The sequence below is a fragment of the Crocodylus siamensis genome, chromosome 15 (genome assembly GCF_052110815.1).
Source record: "Crocodylus siamensis isolate JL-2025a chromosome 15, ASM5211081v1, whole genome shotgun sequence".
NCBI classification, from domain to species: domain Eukaryota; kingdom Metazoa; phylum Chordata; order Crocodylia; family Crocodylidae; genus Crocodylus; species Crocodylus siamensis.
The window spans coordinates 38,363,660-38,390,523 of NC_143409.1; the positions used below are offsets into that span (position 1 = coordinate 38,363,660).

Below are 26,864 nucleotides of genomic sequence, written 5' to 3' on the forward strand. Positions count from 1 at the left end.
AATGGCTGTATCTAAGGACTGGGTTGGGGAAGGCCTGATGACAGCCATTGAGTCCTTTTCGGTTTAATTTTTGAGAGGCATATTTTAGTACTGCTATGCTTCGCCTGTTTTTGTCACTCTTGGAACCACACCCCAGCGTTAAGGAAAAAATATGATTCCCTTGCTGATGATGTAACTTCACACGTGGTAACACTGATGTCAGCTGTAGTGTAGGTTGGGTGCAGCTCTTTTGACATCCTGTGTTTGGCATTTTGTGTTACACCATGTTATGAGCTAGGAAAAACAGCCACATCTTAAGTTATCTAAATTTGCTGGGGTCATAACAAGAAAGCTGGTCATACCTTTAACTGGAGAAAGTATATATCTTATTCCCCCATGGGACTGTGAATCACATGCTACAGGGGAAAAGGTCACTGATGATAAATCACAGGTGTGAGTTCTTTTATGGTAAATGCAGCCAAAGAATCAATGCTTGTAACCTTTTTAGCAACCTTTTTAGTGGCAGAGGTCAAGACAAAGATCTAGTAAAGGTTCAAGCTCTGCTAATTCAGATGACTAGAGTAAATGGAAGCGACATAAGGCACCTCTAACCCGTTCTCAGGGACTGAGTGTACAGTCTCTTCTGAGCTCTTCTTTTAAGTGTTTTATTTTTAGATGGAATATTTTTAAATGGTTAGAACCATAAAATGTTTGTTTTCTCCAGTTAAAGAAAACCCTGTTGTGTGTCCCAGCATGACCCAAACTTTTTATAGCCACATCAAATACTTGTAGCTTAGGATGTTGTGAAGAAGAATAAGAAACAACAAGGACGGACGGAAGAACGCAGTTGCCATTGTAGCACACGGTGGTGTATGACATCCCAGCATCTGTAAATAAATACCAGTCTATGCTTAAATTAAACATCCATTCTAAACATGAAGATAGTCCTTTTAACCATATCATAAATATGTAATTATCTAAGCAGAAGATTTCTCATATATTTCCAGCACTCTGCAGAAGAAAAGTATTATATAAGTAATTAATAGTAATAAAATAGTAATTAATAATAATAAAATCCATTAAGCTTTGGTGTTTTGCTGTCTCTGCTGTTACTCTGTTATTTTCCTGAAGGTGCAAATGCCTATGCCTATATATTAATTCAGCAGTTGATTTGTACTATTCAAAAGGAGACTGGATAGTTACCTTGCTAAGGTCACCTGACCCCCAGTTATCTTTCCTGCAAGGGGCTGGACCCAATGATCTTCCAAGGTCCCTTCCAGCCCCAACAATCTATGAATCTATGAAAGGGAAATATACCTGTGGGTGCATAGGCTTTAAATGAGTGCAGAGTGAACCTCTTAGGTTCAGGGGTTTTGATGCAAAGGAATAACAGAACAGAGCTGAACAGAAGACCACAAGAATTTTTCAGGTGTCTAGGTCTATCTCTATTGCCCTGGTAATCCTGAAGTGGTGCACCTCTGACAGCAGACTGTTAGCTTATAGGGTCACCATACAATCCACAAATATTATTCTTGACAGAGTGCAAAGTGAATCTAATCTTGAGCCTGAAACAGCAACCAACTGAAAAATAAGAGCTGACAGTAGTGCAGTACACATCTTTATTCTTGCTTTTCTAGACCAAAATTAGTTTCTAACACTATTCCAAGCATTGGCTTTGAAGAACACATATAAAGCATTGCTGAGGCATGCCCAACAGCCAGGTTATTAAACAGTGGTGTTTCCATTCCTGTGGCTTACCTCCAATCTTTGGTTCTGAGGAGTTTTGTACAGATAACGGTTTTTACAGGGGAGTGGAAGGGGGGTATCAGGGAGGGGGCTTAAATCTTCCCAGTTCCTTGTTTTAAGTCATTTAGACTTCCCTTCTGCAGACACAAAGTTGCATCATGTCCCCCCACCCCATTAGAAAACATCTCACACTGTGAAATGCTAAGAGGAGCCAAGACATCTTAAAAACTAGTTACGCTATATTAGCATGACCCAGGTTTAAAACTGGTTCTGCTAACATGGTTTCTTCTTCAGGGGCCAGACATGAAATCTGTGTTCAGCACCAAGACTCAAGGGACTATCTAAAGACAGTGTTTACATTTTATCTGTTTTCTATTCTATGCAAGAAAAATCTTTTAAAATACATTGAATCCTGAGAGTAAAATGAGCAGTCAGAAAGGAGATGCAGAAATTTCTCTTTATCTTTCTCCCCATTAGGTTGGCATCAACCCTTTTACTAGTCAGTGCTAATGTTTGCCAAGTTTCTGAGTAGTTCACATAATTTTACAAATTGCTTTTCCAGGTACATGGTTTTCTGTATTTTTTATTATTATAAGAAAGAACTCATTTTCCTAGATCTATTTATATAACCCTCACAAAATGGAATACAGGTCTTTATTATATAACATGTGGTGGCCTATTATCTCTTACTGACCAATATTATTCTCTGTAGAACCTTTTCCTTTGATCTGCAGAACCTTTCCTAATGGTTGTCCACTTGTACATCCTTGTTAGCAGGTTACAGTGAATAACAGCAGCCTCTTGGGATTATTTAATGAAAAAATCAAGTTCCTTGCCAACAGAATTATTCCAAATAATTATTGATGTTGAATTGTTGTGCATGTTTCATGAAACTTAAATAATGAGGTAGCTTTTCCACTTAAGACAACTACTTAAGAAAGTCAGATAAATTATAAATCATGCATCTTCTCTAAGCTTCTTAATTCATGTTTATATATTTAAAGTAGCTCCTACAAATACACAGAACAATTTGAGAAGAAAAGGTTTTCACCTGCTGTAATCTTTTGGGAATGAATGTAATTGTACCTATACATCTGTGCTTTTTTCTGTACAAGACTTTGGAATACTAATGAAAACAACTGCTTTGCAGTTAACTTGTTTAAATGGATTATCATTTGGAAATCTTTGGATTTCAGAACTGCATATACATTTCTGTGCTTATTTGCTGGATGAGTACCATGTGAGTAGGGTGAGTTAAGTGTTCTGTGATACCAGTAGGAAGTGGTACAGTGACAGTGACTGTAAAGTTATAATATAGAAACTGAAAGACCACGTTGTGACTACTTTTGCTGGAATGTGATAAAATGTTAGAAAAGGGCCCAAAGAGCATCTTGTGTCCCAACACAGGAAAGAGCTGGCCACAATGTAGCTGACAGGGCAAAGCATATCACTATGCTAGGTGTGGTAGTCTCCTTGAAGAGGATGGGGCGTTGGCACTACTCCACAATCCTAATGAAAGGCTGTGTTTTTTAAAGGTACAGTCAGCCCTCACAGATTGATATCAGTAGAGATATTGATAGAAACTGCAGCTTAAATACAATACAATATTAATCTGCAGTAAGTGACTTTCTCTCTTTGAACTGCCTTACATCATAGCTTTACTGACTGTTTACAAATTTGTTTCTCGGTATGCACTTTGTTGTACTTAGAATCACATAAAATGAGGGTTGCAAAGGACCTCAGGAGGTCTCGTCTAGTCCAACTCCCTGCTCAAAGCTGGATCATCCCCACCTAGTTCATTCTAGCTACAGCTTTGCTGAGCTGGGCCTTAAAAACCTCTAAGGATGGAGATTCCACCATTTCTCTAGTTAACCTGTTCCAGTGTTTTACTGCCCTCCTAGTGGGAGAGTTTTTCCTCATCTCCAACCTAAACCTCCCTTGTTGCAACTTGAGACTGCTGTTCCTTGTTTTGTCATCTGCCACCACTAAGAAGTGTCTAGCTCTGTCTTCTTTTTAACCTTCAGGTAGTTGAAGGTTGCTGTCAAATCCCCCTCTCAGTCTTTTCTTTTGCAGACTAAATAAACCCAATTCCCTCAGCCTCTCCTCAGAAGTCATTTGTCCCAGCCCCCTAACCATTTTTGTTACCCTCCAGTGGAGTCTCTCCAACTTGTCCACATCCTTTCATAGATTCATAGAAGTTAGGGGCTGGAAAGGACCTCAGAGATCAAGTTCAGCTCTCCTGCTCAAGGCAGGAAAAACTGCTGAGCTCAGATGACGCCAGAGAGGTGCGAGTCCAGATGTCTTTCGAAGATCCCCAGGGAAGGAGATTGTACCACCTCTGGGAGGAGTCTATTCCAGAATCTGGATATACAGATCTGTAGTGGGGGGCCAAAACTGGACACAGTACTCCAGATGTGGTCTCACCAGTGTAGAGCAGAATAGAGGGGAATAATTACTTTCCTTGATCTGCTGGCAGTGCTCCTACTAATGCAGCCCAGTATGCCATTAGCCTTCTTTGTAACAAGGGCTCACTGTTGACTCAAATCCAGCTTACTGTCCACTATAACACCCAGGTCTTTTTCTGCAGAGCTGCTACATAGCCAGTTGATCCCAAGCCTGTACTGGTGCATGGGAGTCTTCCATCTTAAGTGCATGACTTTGTACTTGTCCTTGTTGAACCTCATGGCCATATCCACACATGCAAGCACGTGCACTTGCAGCAGCTCAAATAGAAGTGGTGCAAATTTGAGCCGGGCTTTTTGCCTCAGCACACATGCTCAGACATGCACTTTGTTGTGCAGCAAATTGTGCCACTTGGGGCAACATAACCCTGCCTGGCTCCTCCTGGATCTGCAGCCAGGGGAGCTACAGCCTGGGGCCAGCACCTGTGTTGTCCCCAGCAGTATAAAAAGCTGCCCTGTCCTGGCCTCAGCAGTACAAAAACCTGCTCTGGCAAGTAGCTTAGGGCTACTCGCTCTCAGGAGCTTCTGGGGCCTGGCCACTTGGTACCTGGGGACACTGTGATGGGGGGATGTGATGTTTGCAGGAAAGGGGTGGGAAGAGGTGTGGGGGAAGGCAGGTGGGTGTTTGTAGAGGGATGTGGGTTGGTGTGTGGGCAGGTGGGCAATTGCTGGGGGGACCGTGGATCCCAGGCACCCAGGAGGGCCACAGCCCCCCTGCCCAGGGCCTATAACTTACCTTTAGCAGCAGCAGTGGTAGTGGGGTGCTCTGAGCCATGGTGGCAGGACCCGGCATGGCACGTGGGGACTGTGCGCTGAGTCCAGGTGGGTCCTGCCAGCCCTGGGGGCTCTCTGCTGCCCAGCCAGGCTAAGACATGGTGGCAGGACCTGGCGTGGCATGGGGAGACCATGTGTCAGACCCAGCCAGGTCCTGCCAGCCCTGAGAATCCTCTGCAACACGTCTGGGGCAGACTCTTGGTGGCAGGACCCAGCACGGCACATGGGAACCATGTGCCAGGCCCAGCCGGGTCCTTGGGCCTCTCTACTGCCCGGCTAGGCCAGGCCCTTGGTAGCAGTACCTGCCACCCTCGGGGCCCCTCTGTCACCCATCCAGGCTGGGCCTCTAGCAGCAGGACCCAACGCAGTGTGCGGGGACCGTGTGCTGGGCCCAGATGGGTTCTGCTGCCCTTGGGGCCCCTCTGCTGCCTGGCCGGGCCAGCCAGGTGGCAGGAGCAGACCCAGGACTGGCAGGACCCAGTGGGTGCGGTGCACAGTCCCTGCACGCTGCACTGGGTCCTGCTGCCAGGGGCCCAGCCTGGGCAGGTGGCAGAGGGGCCCCGAGGGTGGCAGGACCTGGCTGGGTAGTGATTGGGAGGGGGAGGGGGAGGGGCTGGGCAGGGCAGGGATCGGGGGGGCCTGGTAGGGGGAGGGGCTGGGCAGGGCAGGGATCAGGGGGCTGGGGGAGTGGGCGGGGCTGGCGGGATTTCCCCCATTGTCCCCTTCCCCCTCCTCCAGCCCCCCCCCCGACCGCTTATTCACCAGCACTAGAGCCCTGATGCTGAACACGTGGCCTGGCAGGCTGCATGTTTCAGCACCAGGGTGAGGGGCCAACCACGGAAATTCTGTGGCAGCCCTGCCCCGCTTTTTTTTGCTCCAGTTTTTTTAGACTATCCAGGGGTCTAATTTTCTCCCCTTGCTGCAAACTTGCAGTGTGGAGAACATTCTTTCGTTCCCACGCATGCCTCTTGCCCCACCTCAAAGGGGTTTGAAGCGGGGCAAGAGGCACGTGTGCGCTCGTCTGAACATGCCCCATGAGATTTCTTTTGGCCCAGTCCTCCTATTTGTCTAGGTCATTTTGAATCCTAGCCCTACCCTTAAGCATATCTACTACTCCTCCCAGCTTGGTGTCATCCGTGAACTTGCTGAGGGTGCACTTCATTCTGGATCATTAATGACTTCTTTACTATCGCTTTTATCTGGCTGCCTGTGACCTTTCAGGGTCTACATTCACACGCATACTAATTTAAAAGTGTATTTCTAAGTATGGAGAGTGACTGTAAAGTGCGATCTGAGCTATGTGAATTTTGATCCGCCCAGTTTCATACTGCTTTGCATTGGTTATGTGGAAAGATGGTCTGGCCTCCCAATGTATTTTAAATACCTGTATTCAGCAACAGGCACTTATTAGAAAAGTTTTATAAATAGGTCACAGCAGACCATGGACTGTGTTAGGGGCCCAAACTTAAAGGGTTCCCAGAGTCTCCTCTACAGATTAGTAAAGATTAAAGAAAACCACTCTACTCAGTGGGACTCCATGTTCAGTCTAGAACAGGGGTGGGCAAAACGCAGCCTGCGAGCCACATGTGGCCCGCCAGGCCATTCTGTCTGGCCCACAGGGCCCCTAAAAATTTAGGAAATTAATATTTATCTGCCCCTGGCTGCTTGGCATGCGGCCCTCGATGGCTTGTCAAAACTCAGTAAGCGGCCCTCTACCCAAAATAACTGCCTGCCCCTGGTCTACAAGATCCCCCTAAGCATCTCTGTGTGCTTACTTTCAGTTCTCAGACTGGCTTTGTGTCTCCAGAGATAACATCCTTGTTAACAACAGTATATGGAGATGTGTAGGTAATCATGTCTCTTGTCTCTCATCAGCCCTATTGTTTCTCTGCAAGTTTGTGTACACAGTCAAGCCTTTACCTCTCTCTAAAAGAGCAAAGTTTCAAGACATTAAATGAATAGAGGATTGTTGGGGGTAGAGTAGATCTGGGCAAGGAGGAGGAGTCTGTAGACACAAAAGAGAAATATATTTTGAGCAAAATATTCCAGAAGTCCTGAGAAGTAAGTTTCTGATTATGGTATGGTAGAAGGGAAAACTAATCATGGCAGTAGGCTTGCCTTGCTGTAAGAGTAGAAATCAAAGATGAGGAGAAATCGAGGAAGTGAAGAAAGCCCCAAGCTAATAACACATGACTGCAGCACTCATTTGATATTCTCTTAATACGGCATGGCAAAAATATCCCCCAAATATCCATAATTAATCTAGTGAATTGGGGACAGTTCACCTCCCAAAGACTTTCACAAGTATCTGCTTCAATCAGCTTTGGTAAATAAAATAACCAAATCACAATTCAGTTTTCTGATGTAGCTACACTATTAATCGGAATAAAATCAAAATAAATCACTGCTTTAAACTGTATAGGGTGTACCTTCTAAAATGAAACCTGCATCTGTCTCTGAGTTGTGAATAATATGCATTACAGTTATATCAAACACGAATGCACTTTTTGTAGAAAACAATGATTAAATCAAGGCTTCCTGGCCAGTGATTTAAATTGTGATCTAAATCATGAATTATATCTATTTGATTTAAATCAAACCCACCCTGAAAAGCCTTCCATTATTTAATTCAGTATTCATTTTCCATCCATTTTGGCTTCCTGGCCAAATTCTCCTCTTACTAAATTCATCAATGGGCGTTAGGCTACCAACTTCAATGGAAACATGATTATTCCCTCTGTATCTCATTTCTCATACATTTCCTCTAGCTCACTCAGCTGTCCAGCATTAACCACATTCTTTATACTTTTGAAATGATTGCCATTCTCCGTATTTATCTTGATACTATACTTCTTTGTCTGTCTACCTTTCCAGTCCAAATTTCCAAAGATAATATCTCAAGCAGTTGATGAATATGCTGAAAGAAATCATGTTTTTCTTTTGGGCTGCTGTTTTAATTCTTCGTGTATTCTCAAATAACCTGACCCTCAACTGATCTTTGGGTCATATGTCTTGCAGTGACTTCCAAAAAGTTAATTGGTTCCTTTATTTCTTCACTGCTTTCAATAAATTGTTTCCATAGTGTCAAGGCAAAATTCATAGGCCTCATGCAGAAAGATTTTTCACATTATATGAACTCTCTTACAAGTGCTGGCTGATGGCTTGTTATCTTTCTCATCAAGTCTAATCTAAATTCCACTTAGATTTTAAACAGTTACAAAACAGTGGAAGGCTTCAGTTTTCCATGATAAAATACTAACCTAACATAATTTGCATCAAGAAACACAAAGTTAAGAATGTTTCTGTTCAAAGAAGGCATAAATGAAGTGATGGTCCTTTTCCTCTATAAAAATAATAAACTGATTGATATGTGAAGTACAGAAAGTTGTATTTAAAACAAGACTAACATATGACTTGTCATAACGTATGACATATGACTTGTCAGCATGTGGAATGACTAAGCAACACACCACTTTGGAGAGGGAAGCAAGCAGAAGCTTGGTTTCTTGTCCATTTTGTATTTACCTATATCAGTGATTCTCTACCAGGCACCCTGAGATGCCTTGATATCCTGTCAAGGCTGCCACAGGGTGCCATGCAATATTAGCACTTTTAGGTCTGCAAACATGATTCACAAGTTTTTAGTTAACCAACTTAGTTAACTCAACCTTAAAAACACATGTTTAGTTAAATACAAGCTTTTGTGCACGCTGGAGACATGGTGAGATCATAGGCTTTCATAAGATACTTAGTCTTGTTATGGCTGTGCAAAACAGCACCATTTCATTTTGACTTTTGTTTCATCATTGCGAAGGGACAGTGCTTCATTTTGCTGTTTCTAAGCACTGTTATGTTTTGTTTTATCAAAACTCTTTTGCTGTTTCAACACTGTTTTGATGTTTCACCCATAGGCTAATTGGAAATCATGAAAATGCCTATAACTTTGTCATTTTGTGACTGATTCAGGTGGAAAGTGCAGGGTTGGAGACCTCTTCTGAGGGCATGAAGTCTGCCAAGTTTCAAGGAGATAGGTGCAGGGGTTTCTGGGAAACTGCACCTCCAACTGTTCAAAGCAAAACTCATCACTTGCTGGCAGTGGCAGCGTGCTGTCATCCCACATGCAGATCTGGGGGCCTGCTCCCACTGGGAGGAGTCTGGAACAGGCCTGCAGCCCTCCTGGGGGGCGCAGGCCCTTGGATCTGTGCATGGGAAGACATCAGGCTGCCACTGCCGGTTGGGGCAAGTGACAGCACCAGTCTGCTTGGCACAGGCTGTGTCCAGCGTCAGTCCCAGCTGGCAGCAGCAGCTTACTGTCATCCCGCATGCAGATCAGAGGCCCACGCCCCCTGGAAAGAGTCTGGCACAGCCCCGCAGTTCTCCTGGAGGGCGCAGGCCCTTGGATCTGCATGTGGGATGAGAGCATGTTGCTGCTGCCGGCTGGGGTCAGCTGCAGCACCAGTCTTCCTGTCACTCGGCACAGGCTGCACCGAGCTCTGGTCCCAGACGCCAGTGGCAGCCTGCTGTCATCCCACATGCAGATCCAGGGGCCGGTACCCCCTGGGAGGAGTCTGGCACAGCCCTGCAGCCCTCCCAGGGGGCATGGGCTCCCATATCTGCACGTGGGGTTTCAGCAGGCTGGGGAAATAGCCCAGAGCTGGTGCCATCATCAGCTGGTAGCGGCAGCCTGCTGTCATCCCATATCATCTGGGGGCCCACTTTCCCCTGGAAAGAGCTGGGGGAAGCGATCAAAGAGCTGGGGGAAAGATCATGGAAGCTGGGGAATCAAACCAGGAACTGGGGGAAAGTTCAGGAAACTGAACATTCCCCTAGCTTCTTCTTCGATTCCCCAGCCCCCTAATTGCTTCCCCTAGCTCTTCCGGGGGGAGCGGTGATCTGCATGCAGACTGGGGGTTTGCGCCCCCCGGGGAAGAGCTGGGGAAGTGATCAGAGAGCTGGGGAATCGGAACAGGGAGCTAGATGTCAATATCAGAGCAGTCTTTCCCTGCTCTTCCCCCTCCGTCTGCTTAGTTTCTGTTTAGCTGCAAGCAAGCCAGGCTTTGAAATTTGAAATGTTTCAAAACTTTTGAAACATCTCAAGTACCCTCATTTTGTTTTAAAGCCTTTTGTTTCATTTTAATTTCGCTGTTTCAACCTCGAAACCTGTTGAAACAGCTTTGAAATGAAACACCCAGTGAAATTTCACACACTGCTAATTAGCACTTCCCTTATACAAAGTACCATTAAACAATGACTACATCATCCTTCACTTAATCTAGAAAGAGTCCTGAATATTATTAAACCCATTTCATAAAGCAGCAGTGAAATGCAGTCACAGATTTGTAAGAATAGTTTTGCATGTTAAGGATCACAGTTTTAAAAGACTACTTTTTTCTACACATAAACTGTTTTTATATGAATTCCACTTCCAGCATCTGGGATAGTCACTATAAATACACAAAACTAAATAAAAATTGGTCATTCATATGTTTTAACTGTACATGCAAAAAAAGTGAATATTCAGAAATGAGAGACATGTTAAAAAGTGGATCTTAAAAGAAACATGCGTAAGTACCTGTTTCACAGAGTAACTGCTTAATAAAGTGACTATAACCATACTTGGGACTATAAATATAAACCCAGTGGGCGCATCCACATATGCATTTAAGCATGACTAGATTTACTGTGCAGTAAGGTACTGGCTCCAGACTCCAGCCCCGGGTGCCAGCGCTTGACACCCATCTTTAAGTCTCAGCCCTGCTCTGTTCTCTCTGGGCAGCTAGTTCCTGTGCATAGAGGAGCAGCGTGGCAGCTGTGTTTGTGCCCATTGCATCTCCCTGCACTACCCCTGCTCAGCCCCAGCATCACTCTCATGCCAGGTAGGTATCCAAAGAACATATCTTTATTCTCCTCACAGTTCACACCCCCATCCTGCCCCACTCCGCCGTCAACACATAGAGACTCCTCGCCTCTCCCTCCCCAACACACACAGCCCCCCTGCAACTAGGTGCTACCATAGAAACAGCCCAGCCCTGGAGCAGGAGAGGCTCCTAGGCTGCAGCTGCCAGGTTGCATCTATACATGTGTTATTGTGCATTTACTAATCACCCTTAAATTTGCTACCTACATGTGCAAATTTAAGCACAATGAGGAAATTTACTGTGCAGTAAGGGTGTGCACATGGAGACACTTGCTTATACAGTTTAATAAACTAGGCTGATGCTCAGTACTGCATCTTGTGCAGACGTGCCCAGTGTTTTGTATTCTGGGAAGCTGAACCAGAATTATCAGTAACTCAAAACTAATAAAAAATTCTTTTGTTAAAGCCAAAAAGTCCTAGGCTGTGTCTTCACCAGGAAAACAGGCCTTTTCTGAACTCAAGTTGGTTCACTTAAGGTAAAAACCTCATGAAGACAAGGCAGTTTGTAGTTTTCACATCTGTTAACAATTCAAAGTAAAGATTAGGCTCTCACATGATACAACTTGATCAGCTAATGAGTGTGAAAGCTACAAACTGCCTAGTCTTCAGTGGGATTTTACCTTGAGTTGGTTAATGAGTTTAGTTAACCCTTTTTTTCTTGTAAAGATAAGGCCGTAATGCGGATACATCCATAGTAATTCTTCTGCTCATTAAGTCTAGTAATCTTGATAAAGTTTTTCTTTATCTGAGGATGTTTATCTCCTTCTATTCCATTATTCACCTTCTTGAATGCTTATGGGCCAATAATACTATTTGAAAGAACTACCACCTAGTGAGTCATGCAAGTGTGCAGTCACATGTTACCACTTAAGATTCTTTTGCACCTTACCCCAGCCAAATTTAAAGACTAATCTTTAAATTTCAAATAGACTTTTCTTATAAAAGTAATTTTAGAACAGATTACAGTTTAAGCAGAAAATTGCAGAAAAAGTGGAACATTTATTATAAAATAAAGGATTGTGATTTTAAATGGAGGCAGTGAAAAATCGCAGTCTGAGTTTACCTGATTAAGTATGTCTTGCATTCAAAAGATTGTCTAACCTTATTCTTGCCATGCTGTTAGTCCAAGAAAAGATATCACCCACCAAAAATCCTTACCTCTTTACATCTCTGTAAGTTTTAACATACATTTTAGTATTCAATCCCATTTATTTTTAAAGAGTGTCTAATATAATGCTACTGATGTTACAAGAGAAGTAGAGTCCGTTATTGGAAAATGTGAAGACCTGAGAAAAGAAATTGGTCTGAGATTCCATATTATGACAGACACCTGTATCTCCAAGCAAGTCTATACTAGAGAAGGTTTGCCAGGTGTAGACATAATTAATACTAGTAAAAATGCTTTCACCAGTGTAGTTGATATCGGTTCTCCAAGCAAGATAAATTATACCAGCAACCAGGCTTTTACCAGTACAGTAATACTGCAATACATATAATAAACACAGTCCTATCCAACACTGCTGAACTCATGTTAAGCTGTCCAGATGCCTTATACTATCCAATATGGTCTAATCTGCACACTGTTGTTACTCTCATTGTTCTTTTGCACAGAATCCTTTTGAGAGAATGTTGCTTTGTATTCTGTTGGTAGAGATTTGATTTTGAAAATACTGTGTGACTCAAAGGTTAAGTGATGTCAAGTAGGAAAAAGTTACAGAATTTCCATCCAACATTCAGTATATTTTTATGTATATTGCAATGCACATGATGCTATAACTTAGTGAAATGAGCGTTAATGGAGTTTGATATTATGAAAATGAAAATCAGTGTTCCAGAGTGCAAATCCTACAGCTCCATAGAAGTGCAGAGGCCTGGCTGCAGAGGACCCAGTGGAGCTTATTGCGTGGGTTGTTATAGGATTTAGGGGGCTGTGCAGATGGACAGATTCTCTGAGTGCCCTGGGTTAGAGTTCCAAAAAGACTATCGGCAAAGGCTAACCAGAGTTTGGGATCAGAGATTCACAACAAGAGTATATAAATTCACTCATCTGGGTACTTTGGTTCTAAAGGCTTGATCCAGTATCTTTTGAAGTTGATGGGACTCTTTCCATCAGTTTCTCAGGATACTGGGATTGGAATCTTGGGCTTTGTAGATTTCAGTTTTACTGGGTTTTCTGAATTAGAGGGCTTCTGGGTTGGGTTTTTTTTTTAATTAATGAAATAGGTGCAAACCCCAGTATGGATACATAGTTTCATAGTTTCTAGGGTCAGAAGGGACCTGAACAGATTATCAAGTATGATCCCCTGTCCTGGGCAGGAACAAGTGCTGGGACCATAATACCCCAGCCATAATACCCTATCCAACCGCCTCTTGAAGACCCCCAAGGTAGGGGAGAGCACCACCTCACTTGGGAGCCCATTCCAGAGCCTGGCAGCTCTAACCATAAAGTAATACCTCCTGATATCAAGCCTGAACCTACTCTTGATCAATTTGTGGCCATTATTCCTTTTTATCTCAGGTGATGCCCAGGGGAACAGAGCCTCACCTATTTTTCACTGGTCCCCCCCCGGTATGTTTATAGCCAGCCACCAGATCCCCTCTCAGTCTTCTCTTGTGGAGGCTGAATAGATTCAGGCCCTTTAGTCTATCTTTGTAGGGCCTGGCCTACTACCCCCGATCATGTGAGTGGCCCTCCTCTGGACCCTCTCAAGGTTAGCCATATCCCTCTTGAAGTGCGGCACCCAGAACTGGGTGCAGTACCCCAACTGTGGCCTGACCAGTGCCACAGAGAGGGGAAGGATCACCTCCCTGGACCTGCTTGCGATGCATCTGTAGATGCACAACAAGGTGCGGTTAGCCTTACTGACCGTTTCCTCACATTGGTGGCTCGTGTCCATCCTGGAGTCAACAATGACTCCAAGATCCTTTTCAGCCACTGTGTTGATGAGAAGGGTGTTCCCCAGCTTATAGGTGTGTTGCTGGTTCCTTTTCCCTAGATGCAGCACCCTGCACTTGTCTACGTTGAATTTCATCCTGCTCTCATCTGCCCACCTCTGTAACCTGTCTAGATCTAGTTGGATTCTGTCCCTCCCCTCCAGTGTGCCACTTCTCCCCACATCTTTGTGTCATCAGCACATTTGGACAGTGTGCTTTCCTCGCCCACCTCCAAGTTGCTGATAAAGATGTTGAATAGCACAGGCCTGAGGACTGAGCCCTGGGGAACTCCATTGCCCACATTCCTCCAGGTCAAAAATGACCCATCCACCACCACTCTCTGGCTGTGACCATTGAGCCAATTTGCCACCCATCTGCCTGTGTAGGTTTCAGTGCCACAGTCGCCTACTTTTTTTTAATGAGCATGGGGTGAGAAACAGTGTCAAAGGCCTTCGTGAAGTCCAGGTAGATGACATCCACCTCAACATCTGCATCCAAGGACTTTGTGACCTGGTCATAAAAGGAGACAAGGTTAGTCAGGCAGGATCTGCAGGCAGTGAACCCGTGTTGGTTGCCCCTGAGCATTACCTCCCATGCTGGGCCCACGCAGATGTGCTCCTTGATAATTTTCTCAAAGGTCTTCCCAAGGACTCCTAAATATAGATTTAATATAGATATAGATACTCCTGAATATAGATTTAAACTTGCTTGACTAATTGATTGATTTTTAATCAAATCAAGTTCCATCAATATAATCCAGGTTTAAATCTATATAAGAGCCATCTACATAGGGTTTTGCACCCATTCAACTAACATAATATTTAAACTGATTTTAGCATAAATTGGTGCAACATGTAATGTAAGAAATTTTTAATATTTGTCGCAGAGTAGCTCCTGAGGAGCTTAGTGGCCTGCATGGAAAATTCCTAGTAGACAACTGTTGATCCTCTGGATTATGGTGTACATGTAAGAAGTCTCATAAGATGCCCGAACAAGCCGTTTGTGGGTGACACGCCCAATTCAGGAGTGATGCAGCTTGTTACAAGTTTCACAGATCCATATTTGTATGAGTTGGAGTTCAAGTTTACAGCATGCTGCTTTCCTCTTTCTTACTTTGCTTCTATCCTCTGGGTCAAAGCCACTTCCTGTTGAGCTGCACCCACTGCCGGATGTTCCCTTTAGATTGGATGGGATTTTGCATTCTCCTTGTAGCTTTCCAAGTTCATAGAATTATAGAATCATAGAAGTCGGGTTGGAAGGGACCTTATAGATCTTCAAGTCCGACCCCCTGCCAGGGCAGGAGAAAAAACTGGGCTCAAATGATCCCAGCTAGGTAGGCATCAAGCGTCCTCATAAAGACCCCCAGGGCAGGAGCCAGCACCACTTCCCTTGGAAGTTGGTTCCAGCTCCTAGCCGCCCTGACTGTGAAGTAGTTCTTCCGGATGTCTAATCTAAACCTACTATCCAACAACTTGCGGCCGTTATTCCTTGTTATACCAGGGGGTGCTAGGGGAAACAAGGTCTCTTCCAAACCCTTCTGGTCCCCGCTAGTGAATTTATAGATTTTCACCAGGTCCCCCCTCAGCCTTCTCTTGTGAAGGCTGAACAGGTTCAGGTCCCGCAGGTCTCATTGTAGGGTCTGCCCTGTAGTCCCCAGATCATTCGGGTGGCCCTGCTCTGGACCCTCTTAATGTTGTCCACATCCCTCCTGAAGTGGGGCGCCCAGAACTGGACACAGTACTCCAGCTGTGGCCTGACCAGTGTTGCATAGAGGGGGAGGATCACCTCCTTGGCCCTGCTAGAGATGCACCTGTGGATGCATGACAAGGTCCAGTTAGTCCTGCCAACCGTGACCTCGCATTGTCGGCCCATGTTCATCTTGGAGTCAGTAATGACTCCAAGATCCCTTTCTGCCTCCGTGCTCTCAAGAAGGGAGTTTCCCATCTTATACGTGTGCTGCTGGTTGCTACTGCCCAAGTGCAGGGTGCTACTGCCCAAGTGCAGCACCCTGCACTTGTCAGTGTTGAAGCGCATCCTGTTTTTGCTAGCCCAAGTTAAGACTGAATGACTTCGTATAATTTTTGCACACACCGTGGTACCATCATAGAGGGTAACTCCACTTTCTAGAGCCATCTCAAATCTTACTATACAACATATTCTTGGGGATATTGTTTTCTCCCATTCTCCTGACATGGCAGATCCATCGCAACCTTTTCTTCTTGATAGTGGTTTCCAAGTGTGTCAGTCCTGTACATTGAAGTACTTCTGTATTTGATATTCTGTTTTCTCGCTTGATTTCCAGAATCTTATGCAGACATCTCATGTGGAAGCTGTTTGGTCTCTTGATATGCCTGGCATATGTATTCCACATTTCTGAACCATAAAGTAGGGATGACAGCACACAAATCTTGTAGATTCATATCTGCACCTTAGCTAATAGTTTGATGTTATTCCATGCATGTTTCTGTAATAGCCTGAAATTCTTAGCTGGTTTTCTGATTCTGTTAGTTAGTTCAGTCTGAAGGTCAAGATTCCTGCTGATCATAGAACTCAAGTAGTAAAAACTGTCAACAATACCAAGAGATTTATGCTCTAGAGTTATGTAGGGTATTGGTTTTTTCACGCCCTGATACGTGATCAGAGTCTTCTTGAGATTAATTGCCATCCTGAAGCTCTTGCATGAGTTAGAAAATCTGCCCAAGAGATTTTGCAGGGAAGATTCACTATGAGCAACCAAGGCCACATCATTTGAAAACAGGAAATCCTTCAGAACCAGTTCTTTCAACTTGGTTTTCACACTAAACCTTGCAGTGTTGAACAAGCCTCCATCTAGTTTGGTTTGAGGATAAATGCAATCATTTTTGTCCTTGAATTCATGAAGAAGCAGGAATGAAAAATGGATGTTAAAAATCACAGTGGCTCACACACCCCCTGTTTCACCCTGTTGTTGATTTCAGAGGCACTTGATTCTTTGTTTTCATACATTATAGTTGCCTTCATTCCTTGATGTAATGAGTGAATGATGTTAGTAACACATACATTTTAACTTGAACAGTATTCTAACACTTGTTGGTCATTTTCCTTCATATTACCAATTTCATGTTTGTAGAGTCATAGATTCACAGATTGTTAGGTGCTGGAAGGGACCTTGTAGGTCATCAGGTCCAGTCCCCCTGCACTAGGCAGGAAAAGACAACTGGGGTCCAGTGACCCCAGCGAGGTGACTGTCCAATCTCCTTTTGAAGATTTCCAGGGTAGGTGACTGCACTACCACTGGCGGGAGTTTATTTCACAGTCTAGACACCCTGACTATGAAGAAGTTTTTCTTGCAGTTGAGCCTGAAGCAGCCTTCCAGGAGTTTATATCCATTGCTCATGGTCTTCCCCAGGGGTACCCTGGTGAATAGCTGTTCACTGAGTTCTTGATGTACTCCCTCAATGTAGTGGTAAGCTGCTACCAAGACCCCTCTGAGCCTTCTCTTCTATAGACTGAAGAGGCCCAAGTCCCTTAGCCTCTCCTCGTATGGCTTATCTTGCACATCCCTGATCACACGGGTGGCTCTTCTCTGGACCGTCTCAAATTTTTCCACGTCCTTGTTGAAGTGCAGCACCCAGAACTGAACACAGTACGCCATCTGCAGTCTCACCTGTACAGAGTACAGTTGGAGTACCACTTCCTTAGCTTTGCATGAGATGCAACAGTTAATGCACGCCAGAGTGTTGTTTGCCTTGCTGGCCACAGCATTGCATTGCCAGCTTATGTTCATGTGATGGTCAATCACTACTCCAGGTCCCTTTCAGCTGTGGTGCAAGTCATTTTGTCATCACTGAGCCTGTAGGTATGTTGGGGATTGTTTGCCTCCAGATGGAGCACCTTATACTTCTGAGTGTTGAACTTCACTTGGTTCCAGTCCACCCAGCTCTCCAACCTGTCCAGGTCCACCTATATCTGCAACCTGTCTCTTTGCATGGCCATGCTCCCCCATAACTTGGTGTCATCCGCGAACTTGGCCAGTGAGCCTTTCACCCCCACACCCAAATCATTGATAAAGATGTTGAAAAGGACTGGTCCAAGCACGGACTCCTGAGGGACACCATTGGCCACTTCTTGCCAGGACGACAGATCCATTCATGAGAACTCTCTGGGTCCTACCATGCAGCCAGTTTTCTACCCACTGAACTGTTGAGCAGTTAAGCCCACAATCTTCCAATTGTTCCACAAGGATGTTGTGGGATACTAGATCAAAAACCTTTTGGAAGTCTAGGTATATAATGTTGACCTTCTTTCCTATGTCCAGGTAGCAAGAGACCTGTTCATAGAAGGAGATGAGATTGGTAAGACAAGACCTACCTGCGATGAAGCCATGCTGGCTGTCATTGAGAATCTTACCCTCAACGAGCATATCACACAGATTCTTTAATGAGTTTTTCCAGGATTTTCCCTGGGATGGAGGTTAGGCTGATAGTTACCCAGATCCTCCCCCTTCTTGAAGATGGGCACAATGTTGGCCCTCTTCCAATCCTCAGGGATCTCCCCTGTGTATCACAATTTCTGAAAAACTTTTGCCAGGCGTTCCACAGGGACCTCAGCTCCATCAGCATTCTCGGGTGAAGTCCATCTGGTCCTGCTGATTTATAAATGTCTAGCTTTTCTAGTTGGTTTTGTACCAACCCAGCATCCACAGTGGGAAGGCTATCATTCCCACCATGCCCCCTGTGATCCTTATCTCTCTTGTCTTTCCCCTTGGTGAAGTACTGAAGCAAAGTGGCCATTCAGGAGTTCAGTTTCTTCCTCCCCGCCCCAAGTGTCCGTTATCAGCTGTCCTGAGTTGTTAAGCAGGGGCCCCATGCTTCCATTTGTTTTCCTTCTGCTCCCTATATACCTACCGAAGGACTTCTATTTGTCCTTCACTCCCTTGGCTAACTTAAACTCAGTCACCGCCTTAGCTTTCCTAATCATTTCCCTACAAGTGGTCCACTGTTGTATAGTCCTCCTTGAGGACTGACCCTAGCTTTCACTGTGTGTATGCCTCTTTTTTCTTTTTTAAGAGGACCACAATGTCCCTATTGTACCAGGAGGGCTTGCCAGCCCTTCTGCTACCTTTCCTTTTCATGTTTGCCCAGAATACCAGGCCAGTTCTTAAAACTACACCTGACTCTTGCATTGAAGTCGCCAAATATTTTAATAGTGAGTTTTCTCAGTCTCTTTTTCAACTTGTTGGTAGAAAAAGTTATTTTTTTCATTGCTAGCTTAAGGGTAGGTGCATAGACACTAAACAATGTGATGAAGCCATTCTGTATGCACTCTGAGCATCATGAGTCAAATAGATACAGCAATGGGACTTTTGCAGAAAGACAGTAAGCTGTTTCTAACAGTAAATTCCTGTTTGGATGTCAATTATATACAACAATTAATAGTTTTTTTAAGACAGAAGGGGGTATTAGGAACATACAGTTTGAGTTTCTGTACAACACAAGCCATGTAATTTTATTCAGTGATTTCTGTGGCAGGCTAATAACTTTCATAGATATCTTGAAAGAGTCCAGAGTAGGTGCTTGCACCACCTCTGGGGGGAGTTTGTTCCAGGCCTTGGGGGCTTGGATAGTAAAAACATTTTTCCTTATGTCCAGCCTAAAACAGTCTTGCAGGAGTTTGTGACCATTGGACCTTGTCATCCCCTGGGGTGCTCTGGCAAACAGGTGTTCCCCCAGATCCTGATGCACACCGCTTATGTACTTATAGGCAGCCACCAAGTCACCCCTGAGCCCATGCTTCTCCAGGCTGAAGAGTCCCATAGCTCACAGCCTCTCTTCATAAGGCCCATTCTCTTGCCCTCTGATCATGCATGTGGCTCTCCTCTGGACTCTTTCAAGCTTCTCCATGTTCTTTTTAAATTGTGGAGCCCAGAATTAGATGCAGTACTCCAGCTGCATCCTCACCAAGGCCGAGTACAGCGGGAGGATGACATCTTGGGTCTTGCTTGAGATGCATTGGTAGATGCAAGCCAGAGTTTTGTTTGCTTTGCCAGCTGCAGTATCACATTTGTGGCTCATATTCATCTTGTGGTCAATCATGACCCCCGAGTCTCTTTCGGTCATGATGCTAGCAAGTGTAGCATTTCTGAGCCTATAAGTGTGCTGCAGGGTTTTATTCTCAAGGTGGAGCACCTCACATTTCTTTGTATTGAATGCCATCAGGTTTTCATCCACCCACCTTGCAAGCCTGTCGAAGTTGATCTGGATCACCAGCCTGTCCTCAAGTGTGGAGACTCTTCCCCAAAGTTTGGTGTTGTCAACGAACTTGGCCAGTCCAGTTTTGACACCAGCGTCCAGTGGCCACATCATTTATGAATCATTCGTTTGCGTCATAGCATAGATTATACAAAGAGATGTAGGCTTGACTTAAGACTGCAAGTGGTAAGGAATCTACCACACCTCGGTGTTAGCGGCAGATTATGCTCGCTGTGAAAATTCTAATATTTTTTGTAGTTTGACTTGTTAGAGCTACAGCAGCCAACAGCTGGATCTCTCTTCAGTCAAATAAATACAGGAACAAGTGTATTAACTGAAATAAATAAATCTGACTTATTTAAGTGAAAGGAGGTATATTTTAGTCCAAGACCCAACTAGGCATGGGGGTCACTGCTGAATGTAAGATAATATTTTTTGGTTCAGCTTATGAATAAATACACCATTTTCACTTTCTAAAGACAATGAGAAGTATGCTGACCTTTTTGATATATATTGACTTTTCTTACAGGGTAGCAAAGTACACTACAGGTATCACTGGTTGAGCCACAATGTCAAACACAGTGGAGTGGATGATATGGTCTTGCTTTCTAAAATCACAGAGGATTCGATTGTGGAGAACCTGAAGAAACGATATATGGATGATTACATCTTTGTATCCTTTATAAACAAGTTTTTTTTCTTGAGGTGATATAGGCAATTTGTATCTAATGAGTGATGTGTATCACAGTTAAGCAAACTGTTCATTTAAAGCTGAGCCCTCTACATGAAAATTCACGTGGAATTGTGCAAAATGCTTTTCATCTACTAACATATTATATGCTCTGAACTTCATTCTGTGTAGGACTTTATTCTGTGTAGGCTTTTTACAGGGTCTTGCATTATTCTAGGTACTTAGTCTAGCTCCTAGTCATTGTTCCTAATATGGGCCTGCTGGTCCATGTGAATAATATTCATGGGTGTAAATCCAGTTCATTAAATGGGGCTACTTGCCTGCTTAAGTTTTAATGGAATGAGACCCTACGTCATGATTTGTTTCTCTTGTAACATGAAGCTGAATTAATTTAGTCTTGAACTGTTAATACAGTATATAGTAGGATCTTGAAACAGGTGTTATATAAGTTTCCATTCCCAGGACATTTTACTAAGATGAATTAAAGGATGAAAGAGGAAAGCAAGTGAACATATAACCCTACAGGAAAAACACTTGGATTACAGCTGCAAAAGTTTGCTTTTCTGTTTGAAATATTATCATATGAAAAGACTCCATTCAAGTGAAACATACTGGGTCACTATTTCATTTTTAGCTTTCGTGTTCTAGTGTGATCTGCAGAAACAAGTCAAATTGATACTAGCCAGCAGAATTGTCTACTGGAACGAATTGTTTTCTCCTTTGGCTTTAAAGTCTGATTTCAGACTTCTTGGAAGTGTAGAGAGAGGACAGCTCATTTGAAGAGTTCAGGTCTTTGTAGGAGGGACTGGAAGTTTTTCATTTTATGGCAGTTAGACATCAGTTACGAGGGCTGTGCAAAGCTTTGGGTGCTGATTTGATTTGGAGGAGATTTGGCCAGATTCGGTGGCCAAATCTCCAAATCCAAATCAAATTGGGAGACCAATAAAAAGGTCTGAATTGATTTGGAAAAGATTTGGAGAGATTTGGGCAGTCCCTGCCCACTGCTACAAGGGAATTAGACGCAGATTCTGTGCTGGTAAGTGCAGGGGGGGTGCTGAAGAACAGGAAAGGGGCCCCCACCAGGCTGCACCCCTGCCTGATCCCCCAGCCCCCATGAGCACCCCCCAAACTGCTGCCCGCTCTCCCAGCCCCATCAATGGCTGCCCTTGCCCGGGCCCAGCATCCCAGCTATCTAAAAAAAAGCCCCACAGTCACTGGCTGCTGCAGCATCCATCGGGGTCTCTGGGGGCTTGTGTCAGAGCCTCCTCATGCAATGGGGGGCAGCGGGGATTCCCCTCCCCCCTGCTGGGCAGCAACTGATGAGTGCAGGGCTTTTTTTCCCCCCCAAATAGCCAGGACACTGGGGCTAGGCAGGGCAGCCATTGATGGGGCTGGGAGAGTGAGGAGGGGGATGGGTCTGTTTGATTTGGAGATTCGGCTGATTCGACAGTGGCTGACTCTCCAAATCAGATTCAGCGGAATTAATTCAGAACAGTGATCCAAATCACCAACTTGAATCACTGTTCCCTGAATCGGCCAAATCCGAAGCGAATACTAGCCGCTTTGCACAGGCCTATCAGTTAGGCAGTTTAGACTTCAGGATGGAAATAATATCTCAGACCACCTCGTACCAGTAAGAGGAAAATAATCCTTCATTTGCCCTCACATTCACACCCCCAGCTACCTGAGCTTTTAATACCATGTGCTGACATTTTTGTTAAGTCCTCATTGAACAAGGAAAATCACTTACTGAATAGTTAATAACACTTGCTATTTAGAAATGTGGTAAAGTTATGGAATACTTGTCAAAACTCCATGGGTTATTTTGTTAGGGTTAAGGTACAGTGGTCTCCCCATGAGTAATGCAAAGTATCTTTGTCCCTTTGGAGCTTTACTTTTCTTGGATTACACTTGCAGAGTTTTCAGTTCTGAGTTTTGCACTGATAAAAGCAGGTTAACTCTTTGCTTTCTCACTATGCAAATACAAAGGATTTGCATAAAAACGGTCTGCCAATGAAAATAGAATTCAATGCTTTTTTTTTAAAGAATCAGTGGTTAAATGAGAATCTTAGATATCAGATTCTTCTTGTAAAATATTATAATTACTTTTTTATCCTACTACAATTCTGTGCAAGCTTTCTTTTCTTAAATTGGAGATCAAATCTTGAATCTTTTGACTGTTAATGTGTCTATGCATGAATGAACATACTCTGTGCCACTTTGGTCATAGAGATTACTGCATCTTTCCCTAAAATGCTGGCATTGTTTAGCAACAGAAAACTATCACTTCAGATGTTTATACTAACACAATGAATGCTTGATTTCCCATATTGATGTCCTGGATGTTGTCACTCTTTTTTGTATTAAATCCACAAATGTATGAAGGAAGCATTACAAATTCACAATAAAGAAGTTATGCTCAGTGACTTTTTATTTCTTGTCTGACAAATGACATCATTTTCTACTATTATACCATAACGAGGAATTCTTTTGTAGGCCATTAAATGCCAATTCTACCTTTTTGTTTTTATGAGGTGTTCGGGCTAAGATTGTTTGCCCATGAGTAGTTCCAGATAGCTAAATAGTGTCTGAAATACTTTATATTTTTGGCACTTGCATACAGATACCTATATCTATACCTATATCTAAGTATATCCAGTTATATCAGTGAACATATCTGACTAAAATAGTTTTTGTTATCTCAGACATGTACATGATACCTTTATTTCAAAGGAACCTAAAATGTTTTACAAACTACATGGGTGGGTATATTTTGCACACAAGCATGTGTGCACACACAAATTCCCTCTCCTGTAAATGAAATTTTGTCACCCTCTAAAGTAGAATACTGTACCTACTTCAGAGTGCACAGTACAGCTTTTATATTTTAGGAGAGAAGGTTAAGTATTCCATATCCATTGTCTGTACTAGATGATTTCAGGTTCCAGATTGTAATGATCTAAATCAGAATCAAGCCGGTAGCATCCTAAATCTTGCACAAATATCATGGCATTTAAAATAGCAGGAGATACATTTTCCAGCAGTGTGTCAAAGTGTTGCTTTAATAGGAATTAATACAGAATAGCACCACTTCTTGAGATGCCAAATCACTTCCTGCAGCCCCCTTAGAAGCCTCACATCCAGAAATTGAGAGGTACAGTAGTTTGCCATGTTAGTCTGAAATGAAGCAGATATAGAGCAGAGTTGTACTTACAGACTAACTCAGAGATACATAAGCTTTTGTAAGCAACGGCTCACTAGTCTATGACATGCAGCTCTACTCTGCCTTCTGTCCAAGACGTGGACCAACCTAACTGAACTCTGCTTCTCTCTGTTTTTTATGGAGAGGCTCCAACAAAACTTAACAAAACTGAGTATTTAGAATCATTTCCCTAAAACCTTACAATGCATCTTTCTGTGAATTTTCAACTAACACCTTTTCAGGCAGCAGAAATAGTTGAGAGTATGGCTGCATTATTAGCTCTTTTCTTTATTTTGGCCTCGTGATTAAAAAAACCAGTTTAATTCATTCTGTGTGTGTGTGTGTGTACACACACACACACACACACACGCACGCACGCACGCACGCGCACACACACACACACACACACACACACACACTTTCCTGACATCATAGAAATAGTTACCTGGATGGTATGTTTGTCTTCCTGTAAGCCCAATAATATTGCTTAAAGATCTTTACAAGTAATGATTATTTCATGTTATTCGGTAAGATAATTTAAATATTTTGAAGCTTTGTTGTATTATGTAATATTTTTTAAAAGTTATGTAGTACCTCAGTAGAAATGATGTAATTCTTTGTGAAATAATAGTTATTGAAATTACCCTATGACCCTTAACTGCTTTTGAACACAGACATATATTGGATCTGTATTAATCTCTGTGAATCCTTTCAAACAGATGCCATATTTTGGAGAAAAGGAAATTGAAATGTACCAGGGAGCTGTAAGTAAAGTGTTGTGTAAAATTTGCTGCATTTTGTAGTATTCAGATTCTTGTCTGAATGGATGTAAGTGTATGTTGTCTGGTTGTGATGCTGGTATAACTTACTAAGATCAGAAACTTTATTTCTTGATCACATATAATTCTGAAGTCCTGCTTCTGCTTTTTCCTCAGTTTTCAAGTTTAATTCACTGAGATCTACAATGAAGTGTTGAAAAATAGATTTGTATCTTTATATAAATTTGACCAAAATCAGGTGTCCCTGAGCAGGCAGGCCCCGTCTGAAGGGGGGAATTTTTCATGAGCTACATGCATGATTCACAAAGAACAAAACAGCTTTTGTGGACCACGAAATCTGGCCCTGGGTCTCTAAGGTTGGGTAGCAAAATATAGAGGCATCCAACATTAGATACCAATTTTGAAAATATGGCACTAGGCTTTCAATAAAAGTCTTCCTGGAAAGAACCTGCGTGATTATTTTTATCTAGCTGCTGGTGTCCGAGTGTCAATTTCAAATACACATTGGCCACAAACAGACATTCATTTTTGAGAAATTTACATTGATGAAATCCTTTTGAGAGAGGGAGCAATACAGTCTGCAACTGTACTGTTCAGTCTGCAACTGCCTCCTCTCCCCTGCTCTTCATGCTTTTCCAAGACAGGGTGATCCTGGTCTGGGGAAGGCAAAGAGAGCAGTACCTGCTCCACTTCTGGTCCCCAGGGAGAGTAGAGTAGTAGGGAAAGACCAGAGGGGGAGGTGGGGAATGGGGAAGCAGCCTCCTCCACTCCATCTGTCAGTATAGTGGGGGGAGCACTGGGGCAAAGTCCCCAGCCCAAGAGGAGTCTGGGAGGGGAAGGGGGCAGAGGCGCAGCCCCCATCCCCTTCCATAAGCCAGACAGGAGGGATGCAAAGGCTGCTTCTTCCTGACTTTTCCCCAAGCTAGGAAGTGGAGCAAAGCCCTTGCCTGCTCCACATACTCGGGATTCTGGTGCAAGGAGTGGGCACTGGCTTTACCTTGCTACCCCAGGGAAAGCCTCCTTGAACCCAGTTCCATACCAGTAATGGGAAGCTGGCTGAGCAAATGCTGGGCTGAGGAAAGCCTCTCCAAGCCCAACTCCCAGTCATGCTGACTTGTATAACTGCTCCCACTGCTCAGCAGGGTGCCAGGGGGGCCAAGGGGAAGCCAGTAGAGGACAACACCATTCCCTGTGCTCAGCTGCAGGTGCCCAGCAGCCAGGTGGGAAGAAGTAGCGCACAACGCCCCTGCTTGCTTCTCACACTGGGTCTATGGGAGAGGTGGGAGCAGCTGCTGCTACACCTTCTCTGGACTGATGACCCCAGTCTTAGGAAGGCACTGGAGCCTTCCCCCTGGCTCTGCTTCTCCTTGTCTCCAAGAGGACTTAAGACATGGGAAAAGTGTGCAGACATTCAGTCTCCTGAGAAAATCTCTTTGGAGTAATTTAACCTTAGTTGTTCCCAGGTTATTTTTCTCCCAGAGCAGTCATTTTTGTTCCAGAAGAAAAAGGTTGAATGTCTGTATACTTGCGGCGTCCACTGGAAGAATGGCAATTCTAGTAGAAACTGAATGTCTGTCCGTAGCCATTTTAACTAGCACAAGCAACTATGCTAACTACATATTTCAGTTTTTTCTGTATAATTTGAGGTACTGTCTGAAATATACCTTGGTATCCCCCCTATAGGCTCAGTATGAAAATCCACCACATATCTATGCTCTTGCAGACAACATGTACAGAAACATGATTATTGACAGAGAGAATCAATGTGTCATTATCAGGTAAGAAACTGATGTTTATCTAATACATCTACTAATTTCAGGATTAAATATTAAGAGCTTTTTCAAAAGGAAACAGAATCTTATTTTATACCCAGATTCTTTTATTTATGCAGAATTACCTATTTGTGTTTTTGTTTTGCTGGACATGAGATAATGTCAATGATATATTATTTTGGAATGGTTTTAGAACTTACGAAAGAATAAAGGAGTTTTTAAATTGGATACCAGTTATGTTATAATCATGGTGATAATACCCAGTGAAGGAACTTTGAGGTCTCTTTACAGTTCATATGTAAGTTGAATTTCAGAAAAGTAGTAAGAAACTGAAGCAGAGTCCATTAAAAGGGACTCTTGCATTCCCTGTGGTTCAAG

General features: G+C 43.5%; 1 protein-coding gene across 2 annotated transcripts in view; it reads left to right on the forward strand.

The window, feature by feature from the left end:
• MYO1E (myosin IE) overlaps nt 1–26,864 on the forward strand; it is a 171,478-nt gene that overhangs the window by 56,080 nt on the left and 88,534 nt on the right. For both annotated transcript variants that reach the window (XM_090030181.1, XM_090030180.1), the window contains exons 2-4: nt 20,572–20,715; nt 24,610–24,699; nt 26,398–26,492. In XM_090030181.1, the coding sequence (XP_089886307.1) occupies nt 20,572–20,715; nt 24,610–24,699; nt 26,398–26,492 (329 nt within the window). The remainder of the gene's footprint in view (nt 1–20,571; nt 20,716–24,609; nt 24,700–26,397; nt 26,493–26,864) is intronic.